Below are 11815 nucleotides of genomic sequence, written 5' to 3' on the forward strand. Positions count from 1 at the left end.
ATTTATTATCATCAAAATTCTCCAACCGCACAATCTTTCTCAAAAATTCATAATACGAGGATGTGTGAAATTGGTTCCCAGAACGAGCAGAGCTTTATGGGTGTAACACCCATTTCTCCCATTCATGACGCTTTCTCACTTTATCACCCTGCATGTAAATAAAAAATTATCACATAAATTATAGAATTGAAACATGCATTGTTCTTGCAAATCAAAAAAATTTATGCAATAATACTTTTTTTAAATAGAAATATGAAAATGTACAAGAACATATTATCCTAGGTTGCACAAAATATTGGAACCTAATTCCTTCTTTTAGTCCTTATGATTCATATTATTTAGTTTTAAAAATTCATGGAAAAAACCAAAAACACAATATTGAATCCAACAATTAAATATTATTTACCCGAATTTCAAGTGCATATGAAGGCCTTAGAGAATCTAATATAAATTGTATATCGTCGGCTAACGGCTTAACCTGTAACACAACAACAAATAATTTCTAAGGTTGATTTCACAATAAAAATAAATGATAATAATTATAGTAATAATTGTCCCAACCTCTATAAGAAAGATAATTTTCTTGCTAAAAAAAATCTCCTAGAAGTTAAAACAATTAATTTTATTGGGTAAACAATATACATAATTACCTGCACTTCCATAAAACTCCAGAGTCTGAATAAATCATATATGAATTGTCTTTCCTTCATTAATTGTTGAACCTATATAACAGGAAAATAAATAATTTTATAAGGATGAAGCATAAAATTCAAATAAATACAATGGCAAAATTAATAAATAAACAAGTAAACTAAGGGACTATTTGGTTTCAAGTAGGATTTAGTATGAATAAGAGTTAGTAAATTCTATAAATCCGAATTTATGAAATTTTAAAAGGTTTAAATCCTGAAAAACTGTTTGCTATGTTAATATATAAATCTTAATAAAATTTGATAAATAATTAGATAATTTTTAAATTAAGATAAAAATTTTAAAACCTGTAATATTTATTAATTCTTTTTTTATCCCTTTGTTCGGATTTAGCATAAATCTTATATAAATCCTGCTTAAGACTGGCTTCCAAACCACCTGTAAAATAAAATTTAAAAAAGGAAAAAAGAAAGAAGGTCAATCTAGACAGAATAACTAATAAACAAACCAAAATTACTCACTCTCCTAAACTGTGCAATCAAAGTTACTGGAACCCAACCGTGGACATCCATGTGCTTTTTCAGGTAATGATCATTGCACAAATTCTCCGAACTGAAGAAATAATGATACATGCAACACAATACTAATCAATAATATCGAGCCATTTAAAATTTTAAAACAGCAATATTGCAAGCATACCTAAAATAGTACTCAATTTGCTTCCGCAAGTTCGCTCGCAGATTGACCAGCAAAAAAGAAAATTTTGATTGCAGCGCTGCATAAAATCCTTGATAAGGAACAAAAAATGGCCCGCACAAGTATTGAAATTGCGGGCGGACTGAATTGTTATATGCATTTAAAGGAAAATCTGCAAAACCATATAAGAATACTTAAGCAACAAAAGCAGAAATTGATTTGCAATTTAATTGAAAAATGACAGTAGAATCTTACAAGGAATGCCATTGGGGACTTGACAAGGAATGTCATTTTGGACGGAAAGACATTCCTAATGAACATCGGATACATAGGCGGAGAGATCACTGGTACCATGTAAGGGCGCAGTTGCTCTCTAGGGAAATGTATGTATGGACGCATACAACCTCCCGAACCTCGATAAGAGTTCGACCACTGCTGATGACGCCGATCTCGATCGTTTCGGTAACCATACGCGACCTGGTTGCGATTGTCACCTCTATTCAAATTTACATTGTTTGCGTCTGACATTGGGAATAGTCGGTGGATGGGATTCCGGAAGGAAGGAGGAGGAGAAAAATGGGATTCAGATTTGGTAGGTAGCTTTCTTCGTGTGCCAGCATATTTATAGGCTAACTGTTGATATTTTTTGGTTGGTCGTCAGCAAAAGAGGTTATTATTAGCCACGCGTGTGCTCTTGCACCTGGACCATGGTTGGCTGAGAACCAAAGTTATTTTTAGCTCCCTTTATTTTTATCTTTTAATCAATTTACACTTCTAAGATTATTTAATTATTTTAATGGCCAACGAAGTTCCGGACCAGACATTTTTTTCCTTAAAAAGCTTGATGCTTCGTAACCAAGACATTAAAAAAATAATTATGAAAAATATATATTTTGTAAATTTTTTATGTGAAATAAGAAAAAAAGATACTTTCTAAATATTTTAAAATTTTTTTTAACCATCAATACTGATCTAAAACCGGGATGAAAATTTTCCATCGCTCATTAGCCAGAGATTCTTAATAAAAACAGACTGTAAACATCAGATTAAATGATGTGGCATACAACTCATTTTCTTTTTGTCCGCTTTGTATTCATGTGTGCCTTACTTCATTTGAGAAGTCTCCTTTTTTTTTTGTTGCTTCTTCGCATTGTTGTTGCTCCTTACGGTATGAGGTGAGACAATTCATGCAATAAATGCGGCAGAATTATAAACCACAAGGAGGATCACACTGAGTATGTTATTTTATAAGTAATTAGTATATTATTTCATTTTAATCATCTTAATGAAATCATCTTAAATTATTAATTGGTTGTGTGTTTTTTCTTAAAAGGGATGCCACAAACCTTAATAATCTGAATACGAATTGAGGGAGAATCACACTTATTAATCATTCTTTTTTATACATTTTTGTTTGATGCCTGCTGAATTCTTTTATTGCAAGCTTGATGGAGGTTTATATCATGAATTGCTAGATGTTTTAATGTATATGAGATGTTACCACTCCATTCAAAGAATCTACTCAAAGAATTTATGCATTTTTTTGCTTAAAGAATACCTTTTTAAGTTATTAGAAACTGAAATCATGGATTGATGTACATGAGATATTATCAATATTATATGAATTGTGTTTTTTTTTTGTCATTGTTTTTCAATTTTGGGCCATTTGAATGCATAGCACCCATTTCTATTTATTTCCATATCTAACAAAAATTTTAATCTTTACATTTACACTGTCATAGGCACAAAATTACATATGTAAATCTTCTTTCATATATGTTTATGTTATTATATATACAAGATAATTGAAAATGCGTATATTATAAAAATTAATTAAAAAAACCTTGAAATCAGCAGCAGTTAAAACCGCTGCCAAGAATAATCACAGTTAAAAAAAATTTCGATTGTCTTAGAGCCGCTATAATTAAAAACGCATTTAAAACTGCTGCAAAAAATAACGTTGTTGAAAATCTTTCTCAATGATTTAGGGATCACTCGTAAAATTCTTTGCAGCACTAATAATTAGCAGCGATTTTTAACCGCTTCACAGTTACCAGTAGTTAAACATCGCCACCATAACTTTTCCCTGATGGTTCAAATTTAAACAAAGACGGCCACTACAACGGCGGCAGCAAAGCCGGCGGCTATGGTTTCTCCGGTCGCCAACTCTAGCTTTGACCAGTGCCAACATGCACTCTGAGCACTCGCCGGTGCTGAACCTGGAGCCATTAACACATCAAGTTTGTTCAGGTCTGGCTGCTCCCGCCACCCAATGCACCGTCCTCCGTTGAGATGAGTACAATGACGAAGAAGTAGGAAACAAGGAAGAGAGACATGGCTGCAGTGGAACATAAGAGGCTTAGGCTCTGTTTGGCGCAGCTGCAGCTTCTCAGTTTTTCAACTGCAGTGGTGTGTTGTTGTTGTGAGATCTAGATATACCGATTGATGTGGTATATATATAAATCAAACACAAGAACGATCGAAGAAGTGAAAAATAGATGAGAAAAATCACACCAGGAAAGAACAATACATCGGAACACACAGATTTACGTGGTTCGGCAAATCGCCTACGTCCACGGAGTTGCTGAGGATTTTACTACTTGAGGAAATTACACCAGTCGATCACCTCGACTTATGAGAGGAATCTCTCACTCTTCGTTGCTTTCTCTCTTCTTCTCTCTCTGTTCTTCTCTCTCTATACCGAGATACACCGAAAAAAACTCTACACCACTCTACACCGATACCAAAATACACCGAATGAGATAAACTTACAAGAGAAATAGACCCAATTTCTCTTTTGCCACAAGACACCAAGAATAAGCCTAGGGATAACAATCTTCTTCTTCTTCCTTCTTCTTCCTTCTACCACAAGGAACTCACAAGGAACTCTCCTCCTTGCACTTCTCTTCCTTTGCCCCAAGGAAACCTTCCTCTATCTCGAAAAAATCGAAGAAGAACTCAAAGCGTGATTACTAAACCCAAGGAGAGTCATCCGAAGCTTTTATCACGAACATGAGGGAGTGAAGAGATGCTTCACTTCAAAAAAGAGGAAGGCGGAAGTGGTTATTTTTGAAGAGGTGTGATTCTCCAAAATAAAGTAACCACCCAAGCATAGTGGACCGGGCTGCACCGTTTCTAACAATTCTCCCATTTGGAGACCGGTACACAGGCTGCAACATCTCCTTCCTCAAACTGATATCCTCCACTAGCGGTGTCGCCTTTTTCTTCAACATGTATCCTCCACCTTAAATCCTCCATCTTCGCAACTCAAAGCCCGTGTCTTCACTCCAGAAAACCAACTGAAGCTGTGCACAACTTCAGTTTCTCAAGAGTAACCCCCCAGTCAACATATCATCAGGCTCCACATAGCTTTGCACCTCCAAGCTATTTCCTGGGTCACTCTTGTCTCTTCTTACAACTCCCACTGCATGAGAAATGTTTTGTCGCTGCTAAAAGCCTTTTTCAACAAGTCTAACATTGTACCTCTTATTGTCATCACACTCAGCCTTCACCTGGTACATCGACTTGTTGTGAAATGTCTTCTTCCTTGGTGGAATCTCTGTCAGCTCTCACTTGCTCGAACTTTCATCTTGCAAGATTTTTTCATTGCTCTGTGGTTCTTCAACATCTATTTTTGGAACAATAGGAATGGGTGTCCCGGACCTACTTTCCTCTTCACTTCCATCACTGCCCTGCACTGTGGCCTCTGGTAGATTTCCTACCACATTCAAAACCTCTGAATCCAATATCAAGTCTTCAATAAAACTATGAACTGCCAACAATAATGCGTACTGTGATTCTTCAGATAGCACATATGCGCTATCATTCTCCATCTTCTTAGGATTTCTGTAGTTTTTCTTTATGTAGTCAGCCTTACCACATTTCCAACAAGTTGTCTGCTTACTAAACTTTGATTTTGATCCCCCTATACTTGAGTTTCTGTTATGTCATCTCCCTCTGAAATCAACATTCAGTGACGAACTCGAACCTGAGATCTCGGCAGAATCTTTCCTGCGAACTTCCTCAGCCAAAGTCAAAACACTAATATCATCGTATTTCAATTTAGATTTACCTGCAGAACTGCCAACTGCTTTCCTCATGGCTTCCCAACTATCTGTCAATGAAGCCAACAAGATCAGTGCATATATCTCATCATCAAAATCAATTTCCACAAATGACAATTCATTTGTGATAGTTTTGAAAACATTCAGGTGTTGAACAACGAAACATCTTCCGTCATCTTCAAATTGAATAACTTCTTCATCAAGTTCACCTTGTTATTCGTCGATGGTTTTTCATACATACCTGATAAGACTGCCATGAGATCCGCAGTCGTTCTTTCCTTGACGATGATGTGTACAACGTATCTCGATAGGGTCAATCGAATAACCCCTATAACTTTTCGATCCAACAAATTCCATTCAGTCTCATCCATCATTTCAGGTTTTTTTCCCAATAACGGAATATGAAGTTTCTTCCCATAAAGATAATCCTCTATCTGCATTCTCCAATAACCAAAATTCGTGCCATCAAATTTCTCGATCCCTGAAACTCTTACTTCATCTGCAACCATCATTCTTCCTCAGATCCAAAACCACTCTCTGATACCAGTTGTTGTTGTTGCGAGATCTAGATATACTAATTGATGTTGTATATATATCTAGATATACCAGTTGATGTTGTATATATATATATATATATATCAAATAGTAGAACGATCGACAAAGCGAAAAATATAACAACAATTTTCACACCAGAAAACAACAACTCCACAGCGGAACATACAGATTTACGTGGTTCGGCAAATTGTCTATGTTCACGGAGTTGCAGAGGATTTTATTACTTGAGGAAATTTACATCAGTCGATCACCTCGACCCGTTCTTCTCTCTCTATACCGAGATGTGCTGAAGAAAACTCTACACCGATATACACCGAAGAAGACAAACTTACAAGAGAAATAAACTCAATTAAGAAAACTCTACACCGATATATACCGAAAAAGAAACAAACTTACAAGAAAACTCTACACCGATCTCCCCACTCACCGCTCGAAAATCATCGCACCAAACGGAGCCTTAATGAGATGCTGTGCTTTATAAGGACACATGCTGGTTAAGAAAGAAGAAATTTTGTTTGTTTTATCAATTAATGGGAAAGTGGACCCGGACCTCCATCTTGCTTCCTGATTTTCTTATGGCATGTATTTGTATTATTTAGAATGAATGAAAATGAACTAGGCATGTGAGAGGCGACGTCCTCTATTTTTGAAGAAAATATTCACGAGAAAATATTAGGTGCATGTAAGAAATAAAGTGAGAGAGTTTAGGGAATGATAGTGTGCTAGTGCTCAAATATTATTTGCTGTCTAACTAGTGATAGACTGATATAATATTTTTTGCCATTCTCGTTGACTAAGAATGCTATTGTTGTTTTTTAAGTTTAGGGACGTTTACATAAATACACTCATTTTTTTATGTAAGCAAACATGTTAACTCCTAACTTTTATTTTGTAAATTTGTACCATCCAAACTTTTTCATATCAACAAAAAAATATCTTCATTCTGAGTTTAAAAAGGTGAAATATAACTTTTATGCAGACGTAAGTTCATAGGTTTTTAAAAATTGAGGGTTAAGCACTTGATCTGTAATTACATAAAAATTGAGTGGTCTATATGTAAATTTTACCAAAATTTTTTTGTTGTTGCGATTATTGTTCGAAGAGATATTGGTGTTAAGAGGAAAAAAAATTAAGCAAATTTTTTAAGAAGAAATATTTCAGAATTTGCTTTTGTGATAAGAAGTGAGAAAAAAAATTAAGTCGTTAATTCACCGATCATTGGGATCATTTATCCATCATGTCAAAAAAATTTAAAAATAACTTACCACTTCTGCAAGTGAGCTTCAAATTTAAGTTTAAAATTGAGTAGTATCACAAGCCAAGCTCAAGCTTGAGCTCAGGCTTGTGCTTTGACAAACAAGAAGGGCCCGAGTTAGGTTGACTTGAACTCAACTCATTTACACCCCTTTCATGGATTGACTATTTCATGGATAAACTTCATATTTCACTTTTGCAAGTGAACTTCAAATTTAAGCATTTTCTTCCAATCATATAATATATTGTGATAGACTGAACATTCAAATTTATGACTTGAAGTAAATTTATATGTTTGATGCATTTAGGGAGACAAGTTGGTAGGCAGCTGAGGCGTAGGTCTCATCTGACCCGGGTTTGCTTCTTGCGGAAACAAATAACACATAAGGGAGATGTATTTCCAATACTATTCTTTTATATATATATATAATGGCTTTTCTTTTTCTTTTAGTCACGACATAGAACATTGAGAGGAAGGCATTGATCTCACGTGACAAGAGTTACAAAGTTATGTCTAATTGCGCTGAGGGACGCATGTAGTTTCCTTTTAACTCCAAGATTATTTAAAATAATTAAATAAATGTACTTAGACGTCAAAATTGGCTTCAAACATCATAAGATTTTACAAATTATATAAAATTGATAATTTGATTTTTGCATTACAATGACATCATTATTAGTTTTTATTCTTTCTATCGATATATTGGAATACGGCTAAAAGCCTAATAATGTTCGTGAAATCGAATTCTTTTCTAAGGATTTTGAAACCATTGAGTGTGTGTTAGAGAGAGAGAGAGAGAGAGAGAGAGAGAGAGAGTTTGAAATCTAATAAGTCACATTAAAGAATTTTTACAAAGGATAGTCATACTAATAAGTTCGAGGGCTAGCATACAAGAATATCCTGAAAATTTGCCCCCAACTCTTAAATCATCACAAAAACAAAAATTACAACATATCTAAAAGAAAATAACATATAAACCTATAGCCCCGTGGCAGAAGAGAGTCTAGATGTCCAAAAGTCGGAGTAGATCACACCATGCCATCGTGTAAGTGGGTTGGTGCGAGCTTGTCTATTCTTAATTGTAAAGGACTATTTGACCCAACTAACATTACACAAATTATATATCTCCATAACATATAAGTAGCATAATATTATTTTTACTTGTATAAAAGTTACTAAAATTAGTCTCCCATGTTCTCTATTTTTTTGTAAACATTTATGATATTCCAGTGTTTAATAGGTTTCCAAGCCTCAAAAATCATCAAATTGTACTTATTATGTCGGTTGAATCTCGTGTACTGGATAATGAAAGAAAATTAGGTGAGAATAATATCTATAAAATTTTTAACCAGGACAGATTTCAAAATCATTAAACTTATTTTTTGTGATTTGCATGCATACCACATATTTCTTACGTATTTACATATTTAACACCAAATTGTTGATATTTACCAAAAAAAAAAAAAAAAAAAAAACACCTTTTGGTGTTAAAAATTAGTGCTATAACATGATTCTCATCAATTCACATGTACGGAAAAGGCATTACGCTTTTAAAAAAATTAGGGGGTTATTATGGTTGGGCATGTAAATCTCCAAAAAAAAATTAATATTGGTGATACTTTAGGGTTATGTATGTATTGCACTCATATCAAAATAAATTCTAAAATTTTGGTTTTCATCGTGATAAAATTTTAATAATGAATTCTAACTCAAAATATTTCTTATCATCAAAATTCTTCAACCGCACAATCTTTTTCAGAGATTCATAATCTGAGGATGTTGGAAATTGGTTCCCAAATTTAACACTGGAACGAGCAGAGGTTTATGGTTGTAACACCCATTTCTTCCATTCATAGCGTTTTCTCACTTTATCACCCTGCATGTAAATAAAAAATTGTCACATAAACTATAGAATTTATCACATAAATTATAGAATTGAAACATGCATTGTTCTTGCAAATCAAAAAAATTATGGCAATAATACTTTTTTTTTAAATAGAAATATGAAAATGCACATGAAAATATTATCCTATGTTGAACAAAATATTGGAACCAAATTCCTTCTTTTAGTCCTTGTGATTCATATTCTTTAGTTTTCAAAATTCATGGAAAAAAAACAAAAATGCAATATTAAATGCAACAATTAAATATTATTTACCCGCACTTCCACAGCATTTGAAGGCCTTAAAGATTCTAATATAAATTGTATATCATCGGCTAACGACTTAACCTGTAACACAACAACAAATAATTTCTAAGGTTGAATTCATAATAAAAATAAAAGATAATAATTATGATAATAATTATCCCAACCTCTATAAGAAAAATAATTTTATTTTAAAAAAAAATCTCCTAGATTTAAACAATTAATTTTATTGGGTAAACAATATATATAATTACCTGCACTTCCATGAAACTCCAGAGTCTGAATGAATCATATATGAATTGTCTTTTCTTCATTAATCGTTGAACCTATATAATAGACCAGTAAATAATTTTATAAGGATGAACCATAAAATTCAAATAAATACAATAGCAAAATTAATAAATAAACGAGTAAACTAAGGGGCTATTTGGTTCCAAGTAGGATTTAGTATAAATAGGATTTAGTAAATGCTATAAATCCGCATTTATGATATCTTAAAAGGTTTAAATTTATGATATCTTAAAAGGTTTAAATGCTGAAAAAATGTTTGGTATGATAATATATAAATCTTAATAAAATTTGATAAATAATTTGATAATTTTAAATTAAGATAAAAATTTAAGAACTTGTAATATTTATTAGTGCTTTTTTTTTTGGCCCTTTGTCGTTATTTAGCATAAATCTTGCTTAAAATTGACTTCCAAACCACCCGTAAAATAAACTTTAAAAAGGTAAAAAAGAAAGAAGGTCAAACTAAACAGAATAACTAATAAACAAACTAAAATTACTCACTCTCTTAAACTGTGCAATCAAAGTTACTGGAACCCAACCATGGTCATCCATGTGCTCTTTCAGGTAATGATCAGTGCACAAATTCTCCGAACTGCAGGAATCATAATACATGCAACACAATACTAATAAAAAATATGGAGTCATTTTAAAATTTTAAAACAACAATATTGCAAGCATACCTAAAATAGTACTGAATTTGCTTCCGCAAGTTCGCTCGCATATTGACCAGCAAAAAAGAAAAATTTGATTGCAGTGCTGCATAAAATCCTTGATAAGGAACAAAAGATGACCCGCACAAGTATTGAAATTGCAGGCGGAATGAATTGTTATATGCATTTAAAGGAAAATCTGCAAAACCATATAAGAATATTTAAGCAACAAAAGTAGAAATTGATTTGCAATTTAATTGAAAAATGACAGTAGAATCTTACAAGGAATGCCATTGGGGACTTGACAAGGAATGTCATTGGGGACTTGATAAGTACTGTTCCAGTGGGACGGAAAGACATTCCCAATGAACATCAGATACATAGGCGGCGAGATCAATGGTACAATGTGAGGCCGCAGTTGCTCTCTAGGGAATTGTATCCATGGAGGCACACAACCTCCCGAACCTCGATAAGAGTTCGACCACTGCTCATGACGACGATCTTAATTGTTCCGGCAATCATACCCGGCCTGGTTACGATTATCACCTCTACTCAAATTTACATTGTTCGCTCCTGACATTGGGAATAGTTGGTGGGTGGGATTCTGGAATGAGAAGGAGAACAAAAATGGGATTCAGATTTGGTAGGTAGCTTTCTTCGCCTGCCGGCATATTTGTAGAGTAACTTTTGATATTCTTTGGTCGGTTGCCAGTAAACGAGGTTATTATTAGCCACACATGTGCTGTTGCAGGTGTGCCGTGGTTGGCTGAGAACCAAAGTTATTTTTAACTCCCTTTATTTTTATCTTTTAATCAATTTACACTTCTAAAATTATTTAATTATTTTAATGGCCAGCGAAGTTCCAGACCAGACATTTTTTCCTTAGAAAGCTTGATGCTTCGTAACCATGAGATTATAAAAAAATATGAAAAATATATATTTTGTAAATATTTTTTGCGAAATAATAAAAAAAATACTTTCTAAATATTTTACACATTTTTTTTAATCCATCAATGCTCATCTAAAACCGGGTGAAAATTGTCCTTCGCTCATTAGCCAGTGATTCTTTGTAGAAACAGACTGTCAACATCAGATTAAATGATTTGGCATGTAACTCATTGCTATTTTGACCCTCAATTACTGAATTAAGGTAAAAGAACACTTTTGTAATGTGGTACCGTTCACCTACCACATCTCACCTACCGCTCACCTACCTCCCATCTACCACTCTCTTGCTTTTATAAATAGAGAGGGTGTGAGACTTAGGAGAGCAAAAGAAGAGATCTTAAGCTACCAGAAAGGAGGAGAGAATAACTAGAGAGCTAGAGAAGAAGAGAGCATCTTGAGGCCTTGTATCAAGGTGCCGCTTGAGAGGGAGGCCATAGAAGGAAGATGAGTGCTCATCTCTATGTATAAACTATGTATTCTCCATTTCTTTTGCCTTAGTGAACTATTTGATTGATTCCCTCCCGTGGACGTAGATCCAGTTGGATCGAACCACGTAAAC

General features: G+C 33.8%; 2 protein-coding genes across 2 annotated transcripts; both read right to left on the reverse strand.

The window, feature by feature from the left end:
- LOC110032147 (la-related protein 1B-like) lies at positions 1-10930 on the reverse strand. The gene is made up of 6 exons (XM_020735672.1): positions 10615-10930; positions 1351-1519; positions 1173-1263; positions 651-722; positions 407-478; positions 1-148 (listed from the first exon to the last, which is right to left on the reverse strand). The coding sequence occupies exons 1-6, from the start codon at positions 10688-10690 to the stop codon at positions 95-97; spliced, it is 534 nt and encodes a 177-aa protein (XP_020591331.1). The 5' UTR covers positions 10691-10930; the 3' UTR covers positions 1-94.
- On the reverse strand, positions 8812-10238 carry LOC110032148 (la-related protein 1B-like). Its single transcript, XM_020735673.1, has 4 exons — positions 10160-10238; positions 9622-9693; positions 9380-9451; positions 8812-9097 (listed from the first exon to the last, which is right to left on the reverse strand). The coding sequence occupies exons 1-4, from the start codon at positions 10208-10210 to the stop codon at positions 9044-9046; spliced, it is 249 nt and encodes an 82-aa protein (XP_020591332.1). The 5' UTR covers positions 10211-10238; the 3' UTR covers positions 8812-9043.
- Positions 10931-11815: the final 885 nt, after the last annotated feature.

The sequence above is a fragment of the Phalaenopsis equestris genome, unplaced genomic scaffold, assembly GCF_001263595.1.
Source record: "Phalaenopsis equestris unplaced genomic scaffold, ASM126359v1 Scaffold000878, whole genome shotgun sequence".
Classification (NCBI taxonomy): Eukaryota; Viridiplantae; Streptophyta; class Magnoliopsida; order Asparagales; family Orchidaceae; genus Phalaenopsis; species Phalaenopsis equestris.